Below are 21,764 nucleotides of genomic sequence, written 5' to 3'. Positions count from 1 at the left end.
GGCACATGTCTGAGGGCAGGGCCCTGTGGACACCCCATCAGGACCTTTTCCAAAATCCAACTGGGAGGAGACGTGTCCCTGCCTGCACGGTCTCAACCAAGAAAACCCAGGAGCACGTGGTGAAAAGTGGAAAAACTCAAGGGCCTGAACTGAGAGGAAACCAGTGTTCGGAAAGAAAATCTTTTCACAAAAGGTAGGCAGGGGACACCACCCGTCAGGAGGCATTTTCACCCAAATTGCCCCCTTTCAACTAGCCTTTCTTATTAGATTGGGATCCCCTCACTTAGAACTGCTTTTTATTAGAGCCTGCTTCGAGTTTATGTATTAAGATTGCTTGATAATAAAATACAAGCGTACGACGGCCCCATGGTCAATAAAGACTGTGAATCCACCCATTTCTCAAATGCAATGGCATTTCAAGGCCTCCTGGGGACTAGCAAGAAAACAGACGTAAAGCCCACGGCTGAATCCAGTATCCATGAGTGGGCCCCTTTGGCAGAACAGTTCGACCTTAAAATTAGCCCCTCACATACACACACACACACACACTCACGGCTTTCCTGCACTTTTACTGAGGAGTCCGAAGTTACTGTCCTGAGCTTTTCATTGGAACGGAAGTGTCGCATGACAATTCAAGTGGTATCTCTGCATGGCAGGACGAGCCTGCAACTGAGCATTTTTGTGGGTACAGTGGCAGTGAGGAAGAAACACGGCAAGGGGCAGGCGTGAAAGGAACACAGTCCAAGACTTTGAACTTGGAGATCCGACACTGGAGAGAAAACAATTGGGAAGCTCCTGTGAAGAACAGTGTGTCTTATCCTGACAGGTGGGCCAAGAAGGGCTTCTTCAGAGTTGGCAAGCCCCCCCCGACCTCTGTTCTGACATGCAGGGCCGCACAGTTCTGGGGCTCATCTCCCGGAGTCAGGGTCAGGCTGAGCAGGCTGAAGGGGGCACTCCCAACGAGACTGGCTTCACTCACTCACCAGCCACACCTCAGTGGCCTCCAGGCCACCCGCACTTCTGACCGACTGCTGTCAGACCCAGAAGGTTCCCATCGTTTCTTAAGTCTGGGCTGCTGTAACAAAAACACCATAAACTGGGTAGCTCAAACAACATTTATTTCTCACAATTCTTAAGGCTGAAAGTCTAAGATACAGGTGCTGGCAGATTTGGTAACTGGTGAGGAGCTGTCTCCTTGCTGTGTCCTCACATGGCAGAAGGGACAAGGGAGCTCTGTGGGGTCTTTTAGAAGGGCACTAACCCCATTCATGAGGGCTCCACAACCTGATCCCTTCCAATACCATCACATTGGGGGTTAGGCGTCAACAAATGAATTTTGGGGCTACGCAAACATCCATTCTATAGCACATCCTTCAGGTTCAACAAGTCACTAGAACTCACAGAACTCAGAGAAGTGGTACACTTGTGATAACAGTTTTCTTGTAAAGGATAAAGATCACGACCTGCCAGATGAAGAGACACATGGAGTGAAGTCTCGGAGGGACCCAGATGCAGCTTCCGTCCCCGCCGTTCGGAACCAGGGTGCACGGCCCTCCAGGCACATCACTGTGTTCAGCAGAGCTTCAGTGTCCAGAGAAGTATTTCTGACGGGTGGGGGGGGGTGGGGGGAGCCATTACAAAGATGTAACTGATTGAACCAACCTCCAGCCCCTCTCGTGTCCTGGAGGTCAGTCTGGCTCAGAGTCCCAACCTCTGATCTCATGGTTGGTCTTTCTGATGCCCGGCCCCCATCCCAGGTCATCTCAACCCCTAGCACGGACTCAGGTGTGATCCAAGGGTCTCATGAATAACGACGAGGCTCCTCTTGCAGAGGCAATGCCCAGGATTTAGAATCGCCCCTCTGGAAACCAAAAGTCAAATTCTTTATTGATCAGTTGCTTCTCACTCACCCCCAACCGGGAACCTGGCCTGAAACTCAGGCACGTGCCCTAACTGGGAATCGAACCAGCGACCCTTCAGTTCACAGGCCAGCACTCAACCACTGAGCCACACCAGCCAGAGCAGTTATCAGATATTTTCAGAGAAAGAGCACATTCACATAACTTTTATTACCGTATATTGTTATAACTATTCTATTTTATCATTAGTTATTACTGCTAATCTCTTACCAGGCCTAATTTTATAAATTAAACTTTATCCTAAGTATGTGTGTATGTATGTATAAATAGGAGGAAACATAGTATCCATAAGGTGTGGTACTACCCTTGGTTTCAAGCACCCACTGGGGGTCTGGAACCCACTCCCCGCAGACAGGGGGATGACCTGATGTGAGCACCTCCAACCCATACCTCCCACACCCTGCCCAGTGCAGACAGTGATGGAACCCACCCTTCAGGGCCGCTCTCTGGCCTGGGCTGTACTTTGTTTCATTTTTACTATGAAAACTTTTTACTGTGGAACTTTTCAAAATATGCAACACTAGAAAGAACATTTCCGTGAACTCTCGTATCCCATCACCGTTTCACTGATTTCCTGCCTGGGGCTCACTCATTCACACCCCATCCTTCTCCCTGTACCAGTCTTTGGATGACCCTGAAGCAAAGCCCAGAGGGACATCCTATCAGTCTGAGAATTCATTATGAAAAATCCTCACCCATGGCCCGTCTCAAGCGGGCTCTGGGTCTGCTGAAATCTCAGTCCCTGGGAGCAGTTAGGTGGGGCCTGGGTGCCCAGGGGCCCCTGGGCACCTCCTTCGCTCACCCCAGCGTGACAGGTTAAGTAACACTGTCCACACAACCTGAGATGCAAGAAGGAATACCGAACACTGTTACTGCACTAGAAGCCTCTCGGGCGAGTCAGCCAGCTTTGGTCCTCATCTTTCTCACAGGTGTCCAAAGATCCTTGTCTACAGCCCTGATTATCTCCTAGAGAACTGACTCTAAACTCAATCAGCTGCACAAATAACAGCTCCAATTAATTAAAATCAATGGGGGTCAGAACACGGGGAGGGCTAACACATCAGTAATAGACCACAGATCCCTCGCAGAGTCATTCAAACAGGAGAGACCAGCCAGCCGGTCTTGACTAACACAAAACCTTGACCCTGGCCTTTGCTTCATCGTGCCAGACTGACTGACACAGGCCCTGATACCCAGGTCTGGGATTGGTATTTCTGTGTTTGTGTTTCTGGGAATTTCTGACACTTCTCCAGGGCAACAGGGGGCATGCAGGAGGCAGGTAGGGGCCATCTCCTCCACGATGGGTTGGCAAGAGTGGTAAGCAAGCCATCCATACCTCCCCATCTGACTTACTCTGCAAAGCGAGAAGGCAGATGAACCCAAAGGCTCCTCCAACCCTAGGACTCCAGGGTTAGGCAGCAGCCCTACAAGGCAAGAGAATGTAAGGCTGGAGACAGCAAGGCTGTGCACCTCAGTCTATACCTCTCAAGTGCCTTGCACAGAGCTCAGGTGACCTACTTGCCTCTCTTATAAACAGACTCGTGCTTCCCTCTCCTGACCTGCAGATCACCAGGGAAGGGCCCCTCTCTGTCGCCTTCATTGCTGCAGAAGAGAGCCACAGTGGGACCCCTGGGTTCATCTTCAGTGTTCCCCTCTAAGCCCAGCTGTTTCCCAAGTAGCCCTTGGCTTCAGACAAGGCTCTTGTTTCAGAAGGTCATTGAAGATGCTTTTGGCCATCTCCAAAAGCAGAGAAGAATCACCAGAGAACTTTTCTTCCCAGCAGCAGGGTAAGAAGACATTTAAAAACCACACTTCAACTATTGCAGGAAGGTCTTCCCAACAGACACGGCCTGTCTCTCCCAAGGAAGTGCGAGTCCTTGTCGGGAGATGGCGCAGATCAACATGTCTGTCAGGAAGATGATGTGCTCCGGGCCGGGCCAGAGAGTCTTGGATTCCAGCACAAAGCCAGAGATGCTTTAGATAAGGTCCAGAGTCCCCACTCCCCCAATGGTGGCCGCTTTTCCAAACCACCTGGAGCTCCTTTTCCAAGGAGCCTGGCCTGAGCTCCTCTTTTGGGCAAACCCAGAGCAGGACTCATTTCACCGCAAGAGGTGAAATTCCTTCCATTTACATCCTGACACCAGGATCCAGTGAACTCGGGAAACTCCAGCTGTCCATTCACTCCCGCCCCTTAGTGGCCCAGGGTTATTTTCACTGCACAGAAACATGGCAGGAAAAATAGCTCCTTGTGCTAGAGTGTTTATAGCTCGTTCCCTTCGCTAATTCCTAAAGTCTTCCTGACCCTCCTCTGGTCAATCCCCACACCTGGAATTGGCTCAAATGAAGAAGACAGGGCCAGAAGAAAAGGGACTACGGCCAGCAACGGGCCTCTGACACATGCAAGGGCCAGCATCTGCAGCCTGTGGCCGGGATGAACGGGAATGTGGCTGTGTTCCCATGGGGTCTGCTAGGAGGTCCTTTTGGCTATAGGCAGTCACCCCAGCAGGTGACCAGTATGGTCCCTGAGGCAGCCACACACAACCTGTCGTGTGATACCAGGGTTCGGATATGAGGGCTTGGCAATCCGCTCAACCGTATCAATCAGGGTGGTACCCACGCCAGCCAGCCCAGCCTCCCACAGTCTTGGGGAGAGGAAGCTATCACTGCAGAGAGCTGCCAATAAGAAGGCAAGACACTCTAACAGGAGCAAAACCACCACACTTCCAGCAGCCCAGGTCAGGATCCCTTGCCCAGCGGAGTTCCTCGCCCCAAAGTCTAGGCTATGGGAAGAAGCCTCCAGCAAGGTTCCGTGGCTGCAACCAAAGCATCTCTCTTGAGATGCCTTTCATAATACTTGGGAGTGAAAGGGGTTTCCGTTCACATGAGACCTCAGTCACCTTAACCTTGAATCAGAAATTAAGCATAGGCTGATTCAGACCATGGTTTGAAGCCTGAGACAGAAAAAGGTCCTGTTGAATTAAATACTGTAACATTCTCACTGGGGTGATGAAGATGGAAGGGAGGTGAGGCTATTTTCCAGTGGAGGAAGAGGACCCAACTTCTTTGAGAAAGTCTGGTCTCGGTGGAGACCTGCCTTGGGTGGTTTCCCTCAAGCACAGAAAATAACCGGGAATCTGAGCATTCTTCCCCAAATCCTCACATGTGGGAACTGGCATGGAAGGAGGGTGAGTAACATTGAAAGTCAACAGCTTGCAATTTTCTTTTTAAAATCTACAGCAGCAGGTCGGGCTGGGTGGCTCCGTTGGTCAGAGCATCATCCCAATACATCACAGTGGAGGGTTTGATCCCCAGGCAGGGCACACACAGGAATCAACCAATGAATGCATGAATACATGGAACAACAAATCTACAGCAGCGATTTTTAACCAGTGTGCCGCAGAATTTCAGTAATTAGTTTATGTGGGCCATGAGATGAGAAAGGTTGAAAACTGCTCATCTACAGAGCTGAATAGCCCTACGGGGAGTAATCAAAACACCAAGATCCAAAGAATACACAGGGGCACACACCAAATGGCCTGAGAGAGAACCTGCAGTGACTAGAGATTTTCTCCAAGAGGAAAGAGGCACTTAATGACTTCACCCACAGAGCCTTATCCAGCCACCCAGCAGCCTGGGGATCTACCGGAGCAAGGGGAGAGGGCTACCCTGACTGGATGGGCAGCAGGAGATGGGAACGCCTCCTTGCCCACAGGACAATCACCCCCCGCCTTTCCCTGGCAAAATGCGTCCCTTATTCCATCTGCCCACCCTCTCGCCTTCCATCAACTCCCCTCCCACCCTGCCAACCCCTAGGGACCCTCAGAGAAGAACTCCGAGACAGCCCCCTGCAGCATTTTCACTAAGGTCCCGGGGACTCCACAGGCAGTCGGCCAGAGTGTGAGTGGCCTGCCTACTTGCCGGAGCAGACGGAGAGCGTGGCACCTGTAGAGAACACCCAGAAGGCCGGGTACAGCGCTTCGGTAAAGTCCTCCTTGTACTTATACATCACGTGCACTTTGTCAGTGGCGACAGCAAAGAAAATGACGAAGCCGTGGTCGCAGTTGAGAAGCACACCAACGCGCGTGGACTTGGTGGTGGGCAGGGTTTTCTCCACATTGTTGTGCCAGGCAGAGATCTTGGTGTTGAACCACTCCACGCACCAGGAGGCGCTGTTGCGGCCGAGCCGGCTCTCGGGGCCCTGCCGCGCCATGCTGCCATAGCAGATGCCCACGCCACAGAAGTTGTTCTTCTGCAGCTCCACCTCCCAGTAGTGGATCCCTTTCTTGTAGCAGTGCAGGCCCAGCACCTGAGAACAGTACGTGAACCTCTGGGGATGCGGCCGGTAGTTATGGTGCGTGTCGGCCACTGAGGCCACAGTGTAGTTCTCCGACAGAGCCACCTTGCTGTAGGCAGTGTTGTAGTCCAGGATGACTTTCACAGCATCTAAAACAGCATTACGCCGAGAAATCCATTACACGGAGCCCAGGGTACTCTTACTTTTAAGCCTTTCCTCAACTGGTGTATTACTCATTTGTTTTATCCATTTCCCCCAATCCACCCATCCACCCGTCTATCCATCTACTTACCTGTGTGCACACATGCACCCACCCACCCATCCGTCAGCCCATCCTCCTCCCACACATCCATCTATCCATGCATCTATCCATCCATTCATGCATTCATCCACGGAGCCACCACCCACCCATCCACACATCCACTCACCCATCCACACATCCATCCACACATCCACTCACCCATCCACACACACATCCATCCACCCACCCATCCACCCATCCATAACTAAGGCCTAACTGAGAACACAAAATTCCAGAGAGAGTAAGAAGGGTAAGATCCAGAGCTCTAGCCAAGGAACTGGCCCTGGGGAAGCAGCGGAAAGGAAGCAGAAAGAGGGTACAGAGTCAGGTGAGAAGACCATGAGAGAATGAGTGAGTCCCCTTCTGGAGCGTCTCTTCTCTGTGATGCAGAAGAGATTGGGTGGGACAGGGAGAAGACTAAAGTTATGGCTCATGGAAAGGATCTGGAATGGCAGGGAGTCGACAGGAAAACCCAAGTGGGAGAGCTGGCAGTGGGACCAGTGGTGTTTCGGCAACAGCTGCTGGCTGCCAGTGCTACTCACACTCCAGGAGCTCAGGTCTGGACTTGGCTAAGAAGTTCTCCAGCACCTTGGCCTTGAGAGACACTGAGTTTGGCTGCAAGGTGGTGGGTTTGGCTGCAGCTGAGTGAGGAAACAGAAAGCCATTTTCAGAACAAACTCAGAGTGGATACCCTACTGCCCCTTGCCCACAATAACTCACCCTCCAAGCCAGCTGGTTTTAAATCCGCTAACTGTTGCGGGGCTCCGAAGGTGGGAAGCTTGCTGGGTGAGACACCAATGGCGGCTGGGATGAGGAAGGAGGACACGTGTTGGGGACATGACACAGACTGCCCTTACAGCCTCTACTTACTCCCTCCCAAGGCGATTTTCAAGTCACTTCTACAGACACACACCTGGCCAGCCAGGGCAACAGAGGTGAATCCAGACAGTGCTACGCTCATCTTACCCAGCTTATTCATTTACACTTGTCCTCACCTCCACCCTCAGGCCTGCCTGCTGCTACAGAACACACCCCCCAGAACAGAGGCCCCATCACAGAGCCCTGATGTGACAGGTCACCATCCACTGTGCTCAGGCAGTCCCAAGGAGCAAACAGAGCAGAAATGCACCACTTACAAGGTTTCTTGGGTTTCTTTTCTTCTTCTGAAAAAAAAAAAAAAAGTTCCAGAATTAAGATACTGTAAATCACAACACAATGACACTTTCAAAAGACCATAGCAACAATCATTTGCATGAATGTGACCCATACCAACAAAGCCGGAACTCCTTAACTCGAAAAAGGGGTGAACAGGCAAATAACTCTACGGTGACAAAACCCCCATCCATGATTGGTGGGGTAGGGGAGGGACCGACTAATAAGGAGCATGATGGAATTCTCTGGGGTAACGGGAATTCTTTATCTCGATGTGGGTAATGGTAACACATATGTATGCATTTGTCAAAATTTATCGAACTGGCCCTGGCTGGTGTGGCTCAGTGGATTGAGCGCCAGCCTGTGAACCGAAAGATCACCGGTTCAATTCTCTGCCAGGGCACATGCCTGGGTTGTGGGCCAGGTCCCCAGTTGGGGAAACAGGAGAGGCAACTGATTGATGTTTCTCTCACACATCAATGTTTCTCTCCTTCTCTTTCTTCCTCCCTTCTCCCTCTCTCTAATAATAAATAAAATAAAATCTTTTTAAAAAATATATCTAACTGGCCCTGACCAGTGTGGCTCGGTTGGGCATCATTCTGCAAAGCGACAAGTTACCGGTTCAATTCCTGGTCAAGGCATGGACCTGGGTTGCAGGTTCGGTCCCTGGTCAGGGCACGTACCAGAGGCAACCAATAGATATTTCTCTCTCACACTGATGTTTCTCTCCCTTTCTTTCTCCTTCCCCTCCCCCTCTGTAAAAATGAATATAGAAAATTGTTTTTAAAATGTACGTTTAAGATCTGTGCATCTTACTGGAGGTAAATGCTATCTCCATAAGAGGGAAAATGCAAAAAAAAAAAAAAAAAAAGAGTCAGCAGAAACAGCGTGCTGACCAAGTACCGCAACAGTCTGTAAGAGCTATCTGGAGCGCGTGCCCCTGGAAACTGCCTCGGCTGAAACGCTGGCTCTCAAAGTGCTGGCCCTAAACTAGCAGCACCGTTTGGTTTTTTAGTGTCTTTGGAACTGGTTTCTGACGAGCTTGTCTGTGACTAAAATGTTAACCATTTCTCATGCCTTCCAAATGAAATTTCATGTTTTTGTTATTTTACTGTGCTGTTTTATTTTTTTGCTTGTAAAAAGGTTGTATACTGAAATATAATCATGTTCTGTTTTTAAAAAAACCCCAGCAGCATCAGCATCACCCATAAGAAATGCAAATTCTCGAGCCCTTCCCCAGACCTCCTTCAGCTGCACGTGGCTTGCTCTTCCTCCCCCTTCAGATTCGCATTCCTCAGGAGTTGTCTTAGCCCCCCACCCCATTTCCTCCCCTTCCACTCCTCTCCCTCCCATGGCCATTGGCCCATTGGACCAGCATCTTGGGAGGACCCAAGGCTGCAATGCCCGCCGAGGTCACAGGACCCCCTCCCTGGTCACCACAATCCTTAGGAGCCTCATCTACGTGGTGACCAGCCCACCCCTCCTTGTCCACGCTCCCACCTCAGCCGATGGCCAGCATCCACAGTTCGCTCACGCTGGGGGCGGGCCCTGTGATCTGGGGCAGCGGTGAGCAAACTTACAGGGAGAGGATGCCTCGAGAAGGCCCCAGGCTGACAGCAGTTTTTCACCCACTTTCACTTCCCTGTCCACATGTTCCGGCTTAGCTGGGGGCTCCTCCCTCTGCCACATCAGGCACCCCGACTCCCCGACTCTGCTCCATGCAGGGATGGACCCCAAACCTCTGCCCGCCACAGACAACCTGAACACTAACACTGAACGAACGCCCCACAAACCGGAGGTTCTCTCACCCCGAGTCACCCGGGGGCACGGGCGCCACTCCACAGTCATGCTGACTGTTCAGGGAGACCCCAGGGCCCACAGTTGGTGGCCTACTTCAGGCCTTAAAGAGCTTTCTCAGCCTGTGTGCCGTGTGAACCTCCCTGGTCGTAGTAACCCTGCAAGGTCGGTGTCCTTACAGTCCCGATGACAGAGCAGGGAGCTGAGGGCCACCCCTCCCTCGGCTCCCATCTCAGCGGCAGTGTGCCCTTCCCCACAAAGGTGATACTGCTCTTGATTTGGGGCAGGGGTGGGGGGGGGGCGGCGGATAAAAAAAATCTTGCTCTTTTTATGTATATAAGTACAGTATATAAACATATATACTGTTTGGCTGGGGTAATGGGAGAAGAGGGCAATAATGTAAAAACAGTTGGGAAGCACTGTGATAGCAGAGACACAGCTGAGCAAGGTTTAGCCTCTGCTCCTCCAGCACCTGTCAGTCTCCTCCAGGGGGCTCCTCCCAAGTGCCAGAACTTGGGTGTCAGTACATGTTTCCCAAGACAAACCAGCTTTGGTAACCCTGCTGTTCCAGGCAGCTCGGGTATCTAACCCTGCTATTCCAGGCAGCTAGGATATCTAACTCTGCTGTTCCAGGCAGCTCAGATAGCTAACCCTGCTGTTCCAGGCAGCTCGGGTATCTAACTCTGCTGTTCCAGGCAGCTCAGATAGCTAACCCTGCTGTTCCAGGCAGCTCGGGTATCTAACTCTGCTGTTCCAGGCAGCTCAGATAGCTAACCCTGCTGTTCCAGGCAGCTCGGGTATCTAACTCTGCTGTTCCAGGCAGCTCAGATAGCTAACCCTGCTGTTCTAGGCAGCTCGGGTATCTAACCATGCTGTTCCAGACAGCTCAACTAGCTAACACTCAGGGCCAGATCACACAAGTGCCCCAGCCGAGCTCCTGCCACAGCCCCTTCAACTTCCACTCTGAGGGGTGCAGTGACTGGGGAGGGGCTGTGCCCATCTGGAAGGAACAGCGACAACTGCAAGCGTCACAGCCAGAGCCCTGGCCAGCCACAGCCAGGCTGCTGTCATGGGGACGTAGGGGTGGTTACTTACTCAGGACCTTCTTCCCAGGGCGTGAGGGTTTCGGCGCGGGCGCCGTGACATGCTCTGCAGGGTCCCCTGTGCCAAAGAAGAAGGGGTTGTTTATGTGGCTCCTCCAAGCCACGCCGGGGGCCAGCTTTGCCACAGGCAGGCGGGCAGCGGGTTTACAAAGACAGCCGTGTGCACGTCCCACCCACTCTCACCGTCCCGCCATTGTAAGAGCAGAATCCAGGATGGGTGTTCCCTCTTTTCTTGGCTTCAGATGTAGCTGAGGCCAAGTCTTTTTTCCACCAGCACCCAGCTCCTTGACCTCTCAACTCTTTCTCAGTTTCAGTTTCTTCCAACACCCAATGGGGACGAGGCCCTTGCTCGGAGTGGTGAGACAGATGTGTGGGACTTCCTTCCCTCTGGGCTTTCCCTCAAGCCTCGCTCCCCCAGATTGGGGATCACTGAGGTAACAGGGTAGCAAATTCAACCGCTTTGCCCTCCTACGTGGGGCTGAGGGCACCTGTTTCAGAGGCCCTGCTGCAGAGATTCCTGGCTGGCCAAGCTGAAAGTCAAACCCACCCCCCGGGTTACACAGCCAAGACCTGCACCGAGCCAGGCTCTGAGCCAGGCACTGGGCAGAGAGTGGTGGATGAGATCAGACCCAGCCCTGCCCGCACTGGGACCAGAGTCTGGTAAGAAGATGGCCGGGAATGGCCAGGGAGAGAAGGACGATATTTGTGCCAAGGGTCCCAAAGGATGAGGAGGATCCCAGGGCGCAGTCTGAGAAGTGGGAATGGTGACAGGGAGGTCTGCTGAGAAATGTAATGTTTTCACTGATCTCCAAAGGGTGAGAGGAGTTAACTGATGAAGGTTGTGGGTGCTGAGCCTTCCTGCCAGTGGGAAGAGCACGTACAAAGGCCCAGGGGCAGGAAGCTTAGCATATTTGAAGAACTGAACACAGAGAGATACGCCAAAGGAGGGGGCTGGAGAGACAGGGCCTGACCAGGCAGGGGCTTGTAAGCCAGGGTCAAGAGGCTAGTCTGTGATCTAGAAGCAATGGAAACCCCTGAAGGAGGTGAGGAGGGAAGGCTCCAGGACATTGGGTTTGCATCCCAAAAAGCTCTTGCTCGCTACAGCAGGAATAGATGCAAATGGTCTATTTGGGAAGTCGCCAACCACTGGCAGCCACGGAGGTCAGGTGGGCGGTGGCTGGCAGTGGGGCAGGTAGACTGAGTCAGGAGACATTGGACGTGGGGGAAGAAAAGGGGGTGTCAAGGAGGAACTCCAGGTTTCTCTGATCCCCAAACTAGCCATCCCCCCATCAAATACACTGACAACCCAGAGTCCATTCAAAACCCATCTCAGTCAGCCTCAAGATCACATGAGGCCCCCAAAAACGTTTTAGGGAAAATGGCTACCATCCCAAGATATAAAGCAGAGACTCCCAGTATCTCCTAAAGGAGGGCAGATGTGTCAGGGCCCCTGAAACTAACCTCCAGTGCTCGGGATCCAGGCCTTCGCTTGCACTCCAAAATGCTAAGGGGACCCATCCAGACTCAAGGGCCCCAGTGGGGGGGCGTGGGGGTGGGCTGCTAATGTTACCTGAGTCAGAGGGCTCCTTGTCCTGGGTCTGCCTGATGCACCGCTTCAGCTCGGTTTTGATGTCTGCAGTGCCCTGGCAGATACTCTTGATCAGCTCGTGGTTCAGCTCCACCTTGGGGATGTAGACTGGCTTCGTCGTGATTGCTTGCAGCTTTGCCGCTTTCTGGAACAAGCCAGGGGGTTAGTGCAGGCAGCTCCAGGAGGCCAGGGCCTGGGTTCGGGCCTCAGGAAGCCCGGGAGGAGCTTCCCTGTGCCTGCTGGAAGTCCAGTCAGCCTTCTCAGTCACAGGCCGGAGGCCGCTGGGGGTTGAAGTGCCACTTTAAAACAGCAATCTGGAGCTGGAAGGACCCCCAGAGGTCGCTCCCCTGACAGACAGGGAAACTAAAGTCTAGAGATGACAAATGATCTGCCGGGAACTCTGCGGATTAGCGGCAAGAACAAAGTCGGGGCCCCCATGAATAATTCTTCAATTCTGCCCCTCCAGGGGGCGCTGAGAAGTACAGCAGCCCCGTCCCTCGGGGACCAACTCCAAACACACAGTCTGGGTAAGGACAGGGGTCTCAGAGGTGCAGCACTCAGCGAGGGGCACGTCTAATGACAACAAAGGGTCTTAAGAAACGTCCCAACCTTTGAGGCACAAATCGGATCACACAGACGTAGACTCAGAATCATTCTCAGAGAGCTCGAGGCAGCCACTCCAACATGCAGGAAGGAGCACATGAGAAGAAAGTTAATGCCACCCAGCCTAGGATGGACTGGTCACTCCTGTACTCTCCCTGGGACCCGAACAGGGAGTATGGGCCTTTGAGGGGTCACAGCACATCACCCAATCAATGGGCTCCCTGGAACACCCACTGTGTGCCAGGCACTCTGCTAGGCGCTGGACATGCCAGGGTTGCTGGTCATAAGGGATGGGCCACACCCAAAAGGAGCTGACCACCCAAACAGACATGAAAACGAGTACACCTGCCCTGGTTGGTGTGGCTCAGTGGATTGAGCGTGGCCTGTGAACCAAGAGGTCACCAGTTCAATTCCCAGTCAGGGCAATGCCTGGGTTGCAGGCTAGGTCCTCAGTTGGGGGTGTGTGAGAGGCGACCGATTTATGTATCTCTTGCACATCGATGTTTCTGCCCCTCTCTTTCTCCCTTCCTTCCCTTGTCTAAACCAAGTAAAATCTTAAAAAAAAGAAAGAAAGAAAACAAGTACACATAACACAACACCATCGAGTGCTTTAGCAGGGGCAGTGGCACATGCCCTGGACTGTCAGTAATGGCAAAATACTGGGGTCCAGGGAAGATGGAGACAACTGGAATTACCCTGGAAAAAGACGAGGATTCAGTAGGCAGAGAAAGTCAGCCGCGGCACTCCCATCCAATGCCCGGTGTGCCCGGGGCACAGCGAGTGCTCTGTTGTGGTCAGAGCACGGACCATGGGCTGGGGGTGGGTGGCAAGACAGGAGGCTGCTGGCAAAGGCAGGCCCAGTCATCCAGGGCCTGTGGGCCATGCTAAGGGCGTGAAGTCAGAACCAGCGGGGGTGGGGGGAGGCAGGCCTGTGCTTTAGAAAGACACTTCCAGGGGCCATGAGAAGGAGGGATGGGGAAGAGAGCAGAGATATGGGCAGTGGGCAACATTCTACCACGGCCCCTAAGAGCCCCACCGCTCCCCTAGGGTACACACCTATATAATCCCCTCCTGAGAATAAGCAGGACAGTGAATGTGAGAGGACGTCACTCCAGTGGTTAGGATACATTACATGGCAAAACTGAAGAAATTCTGCAGATGTAATTAAGATCCCAAATTTGTTGGTTCTGAGTTCATCAAGAAGATGAGTCTCCTTTGTGGACCAGAGTTAATCAGGTGAAAGCCCTGAAAAGAGAGGCTGGGCCTTCCTGGAGAAACCCCCCTGCTGGCTTGGAAGGAGTAAGCTGCCGAGTTGGGAGAGGGCCACAGGGCGAGGCACTGCGGCAGCCTTAGGAACTGAGAGTGGACAGCCAGCAGGGAGGGAGCGGGACCTCGGTGCTGCACCACAAGGCACTGGATCACACTGACAACCGAGGGAGCTGGGAAGACAACTCCGAGCTCCAAAAGGAACACAGCCCCACCAGCACCCAGAGTGCAGCCTGTGAGAGACCCCAAGAAGGCAACCCCCCTGAGCCATGCCCAGACTCCTGAGCCACAGAAAGTGCAAGACAGGAAATGTCTGCTCTAAGCCACTACATTTGTGATAAGCTGGCACACAGCATAAAAAACGAACAGCGTGTGTCTCAGGATGCTTTCAACGACCTCTCACAGACCCCACTCCTTAAGGGCCTGCTCCCCTACGATCAACAGCATCACGCTAGGCAGGAAGAGTGTTCAACAATGTCCTCATCAACACCCACCTCCAGCCCTGACAGGTGAGGCTCAACTGGTTGGGCGCCATCCCACGAAGCAAAAGGTTGGCAGTTCGATTCCCAGTCAGGGAATGTGCCTGGGTTGTGGGACCGGTCCCCAGTTGGGGCGCATGTGAGAGGCAACCAATTGATGCTTCTCTCGCACATCAATGTTTCTCTCCCTCTTGTCCGCCCTCCCTCCCCCTCTCTTTCTAAAAATAAGTAAATAAAATCTTTAAAAAAAACACAAAAAACACCCACCTCCAGAAACTGAAACTCGTCCCCCTTCTTCAAGGCAAGTTCAATCTCCTCCTTCACAGTCTGGATCTCATTCTTCTTCTTGAGGAGGATCTGGTAAATAGTGTTGAACTTGCTGCTGACCCTCTTCTCCTCTTCCTTTATCATTTGTGTGGAGCTGGCCTCTGAGGCATCAATGAGAGCCTTCATCTCCAAGTATTCTTGCCTAAGGTGTTCCATCTTCCTTTGCGCAGCCTCCTAAGAAGCCAAGACAAGAGGGCATCCATCAGACAGGCCAAAAGCGAAGCCCGTGGGACCAAGCGCTGGCGAGATGCGGAGCACAAAGCGGCATGACCACTTTGGAGACCGGTCTGGCCCTATCGAGTGAATTCGAAGGTGCTCGTACCCTATGACCCAACAACTGAACTCAAGGAACACGCTCCAGAAAAATTCTCAGACACCTGCCCCAGAGACGCCCACAGAAGCAGCGTTGTCTGAATCACCAAAACCCTGGAAACAGGAGACTGTACACACAGACTGCATACTCATAGGATGGAATATTGTTAAACAGTGATGAAAACTCATCAACTGGGGCGACGCACGGGTAAATCCCACGAGGGAAAAACAACCTGTAGGAGACACGCAGTACAGACACCCTTTACGTAAGGCTTGGACACAGAGAGAGTGGTAGTGTCTATGGCTAACGGGATGCACACATACATAATAGAAGTACAGAGAAATCCACGGAAATAAGTGAATACATACAGGAAAATAGTTACTTCTGGAAGAAAAAAAAAAGGGAGCTATAAAAAGGGAGGGGAGTAGAGTGACGGCTTCATCTACATTGGTGATATTTTCTTTCTCAAGCTGGGAAGCAGTTCATGGATATTTTTTTAAAAAGAAAGGATATGAAATTGCTCTAGAAAACTTCTAAAGAATATGGTCCATGGGAACCGCACCGTCCAATCAATACGTAGCCACTTGCTGCATATGTGGCTACCGAGCACTTGAGATGTGGCTGGTCCCAGTTACGATGCGCCGGGAAGTATCCATCACTCACCTGCAGATCCTGCTGCCTGGTCCTCACATCCTCCAGCGCTCTCGATGCGCCGTTGATCTGACCGTATATGACCGTCAGTTTATGCTTCAGCTTGGCCTGCAGAGAAAACAAACCAGGGTGAGAGAGCCCCCGCCAGCATCCAACACCTGGACCATCTCCCGCACAGGTGTTTCCGCCACCTCCGGTCTTGCCTGCTTGTAGCTTTTTAAAGCACTCTCATTTTCACCACCCCCTTCCTCCTTTTAGGGAGGCAGTATTGCAAAAGAAGTTACTAGTACAGGATCTGCCGCCAGTCAGGCCAGGGGTCCAGGTCCAGTTCCCAGCATCCAGTGGTCTCTCCCCTCTGTCTCCTTGGCCACCAAACAGATACAACTGTTTCCACCTCACAGAGCTCTTGGGAGGACTAACTGAAACAAAAGAAGTCCTCAGCACAGTGCCTGCATCGGAGTCAGCTTGTAGGATTATGAGCTTTTTTCCTGGCACCCATTTTACAGGGGGTGAAACCGAGGCAAGGAGGCTGCAAGGTGGCGGGGCTCACACAGAGACAGAACAAGCTGGGACAGCTGCTTCAGCAGCTGCTGGTGAGGTCACTCACACCAACCCTCCCACTGCAAACCACCGGAAACGCAGACAAAATATTGAGGTTCAGGGGAGAAGGGGGATGCTGCTGAAAGACAGTGGAAAGTTAAGAATGCAGGGAAGGATCACAAAGCCAAAATCCAGGAGGAGGAAACCCAGGGAGACAGGCCTGGGATCTGGGGTTGTTCTCCCAGAGCCATCTGCTAATGCCAGAGACAGCTGGGAGAGCCTCTGTCAGCTCAGGGGGGCAGGGGGCCAAAAATCAGAGTCCAAGGCTCACGCGGTCAACCCCACAGGCGGAGACCTCTAAGGGCCATTCCCAAGGAATTAAGAATAAACCAGCAGGCCCTGGCTGAGCTGGCTCAGTGGATTGAGCATCGTCCTGCAAACCCAAAGGTCACCAGTTCAATTCCCAGTCAGGGCACATGCCTACGTTGCAGGCCAGGTCCCCAGTTGGTGAGATGCAACTGATTGATGTATCTCTCTTCCTCTCTTTTCCCTTCCCTTCCCCTCTCTCTAAAAGTAATCTTAAAAAGCATGAACCAGTGAGAGACCAGCCCACCATCAGCTCAACCCCTGAAAATGAATTAAGGTAATTCCGAATCGCTAGGTCCCTAGCCACATCCAGAAACAAAGGTAAATTATGCATGAAGAAGACAGTATCTTCTACGGCCTCTTGGTAGTTCTATAAATTTTCATAATCAGTATCTGAGTTCCTTCCCTCCCTTCCCTCCCTGCTCAGGCGAAACGTTGGGGCACAGAAATGAGAAGGAAAATATCACCACCCCCTTAATAATCGCAGCTAGTGTTTATGATATGCTTGCTACAAGCCAGGCGTGGCGCTAGTGCTTTGCTTGTATTACCTTACTTAAAGCTAAGAACAAAACCATGAGGTCAGAGTTACCCACTCTCTAGAGATAAGGACATTGAAGCCCAGAGTAATTAAGTGATTTGACCTAGGCTATGCCTCCATTAACTTATGTTACAAGATCCTGGTGTTACAGTTGCAGACATGTGTCCAAACTGAGCACACTGAGTTTCTAGAAAGATTTTACTTCCCCTATCTAGCTGGCTCAACGTACTCTGGCCCTCCCTTCCTCTTTCCTGCCTCTCCCACTCCACTAGAGGTATTCAGGGCTGAACCTGACCTTGCATCAACCCTGTGATAGTCACATGTAAGAGGAGAAGCAGAGTCCAAGGCCACACTAACTTGACCCCGAAAGCCCAAGTCACTGACGATGTTTCAGATTCGAACTCTATGACAATGCTCTTTGACCTGGCCCCTAAGAGTGGCCAAGACAAAGTAGGCCAAAGGCTGAAGGCCAGGCCCAGGCAGGTCCCACCCAGCAGGCCTCAGAGCTAGAAGAAACCTCAAAACACAGGGCCGGGGGGGTTACCAATTGATTTGCCTCCAAGAGCCACTATTAGTAGTGAACTCCCAAACTCTGTATTTTGAAAGATTTTTATCCACCACTAATAAACCATACATGGCAGTCCCCTGATGGTAGAAGGGGGCCCACACAGCTCCAGACGAAAAGGAAGTGGTCCAAGGACTTTAGAAGCTACAACAACTCCCTAATTGAGGGTAGAGAACTTTTTGAAATTCTGAGGGTCCCCGACAGACAGGGGACCTGCATCCTCCACTTGGGAGGTGCAGAATCCTGGGTCCGCCCCGCACCAGTGATGTGGAGACAGGCTAGCTACCCAAGGCTGGGGCACCGTCCAGCTGGGGCTGGCTCTGCCACCAGGAGTGAGCAGCAGCAGGGCTAAAGGACCCAGCCAGGACAATGGAGAAAGGGGGGAGATGGTGGAGGAAGGCCTGTTACAAGAATTAAAAACGAAACGTGTATGGCACACGAATAAACAGGGCGCAGACTCCAGCTCTGGGCCCTGGAGGCTGAGAGCTACGGCTCTGGGACAGGCTAAGAAGGGCCCTCCTGCCCCTACTTGCCTTCTGCCTCCATGGATAAGAACTTCTGGAAAGGCCTCTGGGCAGGAGCCAGGATGCCTCAGTCTTCAGGGGCAGGCCCAAACACCCTCCCGAGGCAAAGATCTGCGCAGCCTGACAGCCTCTGCCCAGCATGCTCTCCTCTCCCTTGGGTGGGGTAACAGAAACGTAAAACACTGCTTATAGGTGGCCTCCTTTAGTCTTCTCAATAAGCTTCTGAGGTAAGTAACTCATTATCCCCTTGCAGGATTTCCTGGCTAGGAAGCACAGCCAGAATTCAAATTCAGGCCTGAACACCCAGCTCTGGCTGGAGCCCCTCAACCAACCAGCCGGTCCGCCTACTCCGGGGCCTGTCTGCCTACCAAGCACTTCACACACAGCAACTCTCTCCGAAGCCGGCAGGCGGGGAGAGAATGCCACTAATCCCATTGCACAGACGAGGCTCCGAAGCGACTATAAACCACAGGTGATACAGGGCAGAGCAAGGCTCCAATAGCTAGGCAGGTTCTTTCTTATCACAGGTGAAGAAGACCCAGGTGCCTGTTGCACTTCAGGTCAACTTTCAGGTTGTGCCTGGAGGTCTGGCTTCTGTGACTCAGGGAAGAAGTCCAGAGGAATCTGGCTCAGACTGGGAGAAGCAGGCCGGGTGGGGGAGGGGTGGTGGCCGGAAAAAAAGCAAGGCCTGAACCCAGGTGCCGCTAACACCCACCCCCCCCCCCTCAGGCCTCAGGCCTGCTTTGACAACACCAGGACAGTCCTGTTCTCCATGACAGTGCTGGGGAATGAAAGGACACCAGGACACACTTCAGAGCTTGGACTGATTAAAATAAAAGGCAGTTTGATTATACCTTTTCCTCCTCTCCCTTAAGTCCACAGGTGGAAGTTACAGTCCTCCAAACCACTACACTCATCACAGACCTGGAAGGCGCGTTAGGATGCAACCTGGTCCCACCTCCTCACTTTACTGATGAGGACCCAGGTCAAGGGGCCAAATCCCCGCTCACAGCTACACAGCCACGAGGGAGGATACTACTACGGTGCCAGGGCGCTGCTCTCCCCACAGGTCATATCCAAGAATTCCTAGGACTCCGCCAGCTCTCCCTCTCTAGGGATCCTCCCTAGTCACTGGAACTCTCCAGCTCTCCAATGGCTCTTGCTCACAAGACTTCAAACCTCCAAGAGCATCCCATGGTCTGAGTCAGGGGTGAGGCTGGTTCCTGCAGAGAAACGGCAAACTGAGGAGTTAAATCCATGGGTCCCAATCCTGCCTGGCTGCTTACCGTGTTACTTGGGCTAAATTAACTTCTCTGAACTGCATCTCCTCCACTGAAAAATGGAACTAATTATACTCTCCCCCTGGGTGCGGCCGGGATTTAATGAGGGAACAGAGGAAAGCTCCGGGGTTCATCCTCGACGTTCAAAACCCTCTATTAACACCATCAGACAAGTGCTAGGCTTCAGGAAAGCCACATCGCCTGTGTCTTCTGCCCCGATCTCAGGTCCAGCAAGGCCCATCCCCGCTACCGCAGGTGATCCAGAGTACGCGGACATGCCCACCGTGGCGCCCTCTGCACAACCTAGCAGGCCCAGGCTGCCCCTCTGCGCCTTTCGCAGCCACCCCCTTACCTCCAGGTCTGCGCTGGCCTGACTCAAGGGCGCAGGCGAGCAGGTCTTGTGCTCCACCAAGCAGATATGGCAGATACACTCGCTGTGCTCAGGGCAGAAGAAGTCGCGCAGCCGGTTGTGCTGGGGACACTTGCGGTGCAACAAGTCCTGGACGGGCGGCTGCAGCGGGTGATCCTTGAAGGCCGGGCTGTCGAGGTGCGGCCGCAGGTGCTCCTGGCAGAAGGAGGCCATGCACACGAGGCACGTCTTGATGGCAGCCGCCTTCAGGCAGTGGTCGCAGGACACCTGGCCGGTGGACTTGGGGACCTCGGGGGTCTCGGGGGCCTCGGAGCAGGCGGGCGGCGTCCAGCCGTCGGGCACTGTTGCGCGGGCCAGTTCGGCCTGCAAGAACTGCTCCACCACGGCGCACAGCACCGTGTTCTTGTGGAGCTGCGGCTGCACCTGGTACGCTCTGCGGCATTGTGGACACTGGTACGGCGCGCCCTGGACGGACCACGTCTCCTCCAGGCACGGTCCGCAGAAGTTGTGGCCGCACGGGGTGGTGACCGGCACCTTGAAGGGCTCCAGGCAGATGGAGCACGTCAGCTCTTCGGCCAGGGACAGCTCCGCCATGGCGCTGCTCGGTGGATGGGACGGGGAGCGCTGGGAAAGGTCGCGCCGCACGGGCTCCCGAAGCCGCCAAGGAAACGAAACTGAGCGGCGGAGGGGCGGTCCCCGCGGCCTTCCGGGAAGTCACGTGGCCGCCGGGGCGGAGCCGGCGCTCGGGGGCTGGGGAGCCGGGCGCCGCCGTCTGACTTGGGAATTAGCCGGGCTCGCGGCTTCAGGGTGTCCCCACGGCCACCGGTGGATTCCTGCCGCCGTTCAGCGGATGGAGAAGCCGAGGCGTCGGGTGGGGACCCCCAGATCCCGGGGGTCAGAGCCGAGATCTGGTTGGACTTCTGCACAAACGCGCGGGTCGCGAGTTCTTTCCTTCGAGAACTCAACGGGGCCGGCGGCGATGTCTCCAGCGCTTGGCGAGCGAGGGAGTCCTATCGGGACAGGACTGTAAAAAATAACTGTAGGAACAGTTCAACAGCTGCCCCGTTTCCTTTCTTTTTTTTTTTAAGTCCTTACTTCCTCCTTCTTAGTCCTGCGCTTTGCGTCTCGGCACTCGATCCCTGAAGGCTGGAGCCCGTAGTCACTCCCGCATGCTTAAACTGGGTGATTTCTTTCCGACATAACATTATTTTTGTTTAATTCCCAGTTCTGTTTCACTGCGGTTTGAAGACATCCCAGTTTAACAAAGGTTTCTCTCTCACACATACACGCAGACAAAAATAATGTTGAAACTCAGAACACTTTTCTCAGAATCGTTTATTGAGGTTTACATCCATATTTCTAACTCTGTTTTCCCCCTCTCGGCAGAGAGTAGGAAAAAGTGGGTGTTAGAGGAGGCGAGAACTGTTGGAGAGAGGGGATGGGGTGCAGAGGGAAAGAGTGTCCACAGAGGATTTGACTGGAGTTTGCCCAGGGGACAAGGTCAGCTGCAAAAATAAGAAAAAGGTAAAGGCGTAGACTCCTGCTAAAAGTAACAGCTACCACTTATAGGGCACCTACTGTGTGCTAGACAAGTCACATATGTCATCTCTTAAAATCCTTATAACCTCTTCTAGTCTGTATACACCCTCCAAGAGCGGTCCCCAACCTTTTTGGCACAAGGGACTGGTTTCGGGGAAGACAATTTTTCCACGGTTCCTAACAGGCCATGGACCAGTGCCGGTCCTGTTGTTTGTATGGGGAGGAGAAAGAAGATGAAGTGGGTAGGAA

General features: G+C 53.0%; 1 protein-coding gene across 1 annotated transcript; it reads right to left on the bottom strand.

Annotated features, from left to right (window-relative positions):
* Positions 1 to 1,097: 1,097 nt before the first annotated feature.
* TRIM25 (tripartite motif containing 25) lies at positions 1,098 to 20,645 on the bottom strand. The gene is made up of 9 exons (XM_024573442.3): positions 19,959 to 20,645; positions 15,806 to 15,901; positions 14,770 to 15,003; positions 12,137 to 12,299; positions 10,559 to 10,624; positions 7,651 to 7,677; positions 7,235 to 7,318; positions 7,057 to 7,155; positions 1,098 to 6,362 (listed from the first exon to the last, which is right to left on the bottom strand). The coding sequence occupies exons 1-9, from the start codon at positions 20,568 to 20,570 to the stop codon at positions 5,830 to 5,832; spliced, it is 1,914 nt and encodes a 637-aa protein (XP_024429210.2). The 5' UTR covers positions 20,571 to 20,645; the 3' UTR covers positions 1,098 to 5,829.
* Positions 20,646 to 21,764: the final 1,119 nt, after the last annotated feature.

This window comes from Desmodus rotundus, chromosome 9 (assembly GCF_022682495.2).
Source record: "Desmodus rotundus isolate HL8 chromosome 9, HLdesRot8A.1, whole genome shotgun sequence".
NCBI lineage: Eukaryota > Metazoa > Chordata > Mammalia > Chiroptera > Phyllostomidae > Desmodus > Desmodus rotundus.
Note: the sequence above shows the minus strand (reverse complement) of the source record. Positions and strands in the feature narration are given on the sequence as shown.

What these genes read in the sequence shown, in the direction of transcription:
- TRIM25 (XM_024573442.3), bottom strand. Translation starts at nt 20,570, where the DNA reads ATGGCGGAGCTGTCCCTGGCCGAAGAGCTGACGTGCTCCATCTGCCTG. An exon ending in CCAGGCAGCAGGATCTGCAG is followed by an intron (nt 15,004 to 15,805) that starts GTGAGTGATGGA and finishes TTGGCTTCTTAG; the next exon opens with GAGGCTGCGCAAAGGAAGAT. An exon ending in CCCTGGGAAGAAGGTCCTGA is followed by an intron (nt 7,678 to 10,558) that starts GTAAGTAACCAC and finishes TTTTTTTTTCAG; the next exon opens with AAGAAGAAAAGAAACCCAAG.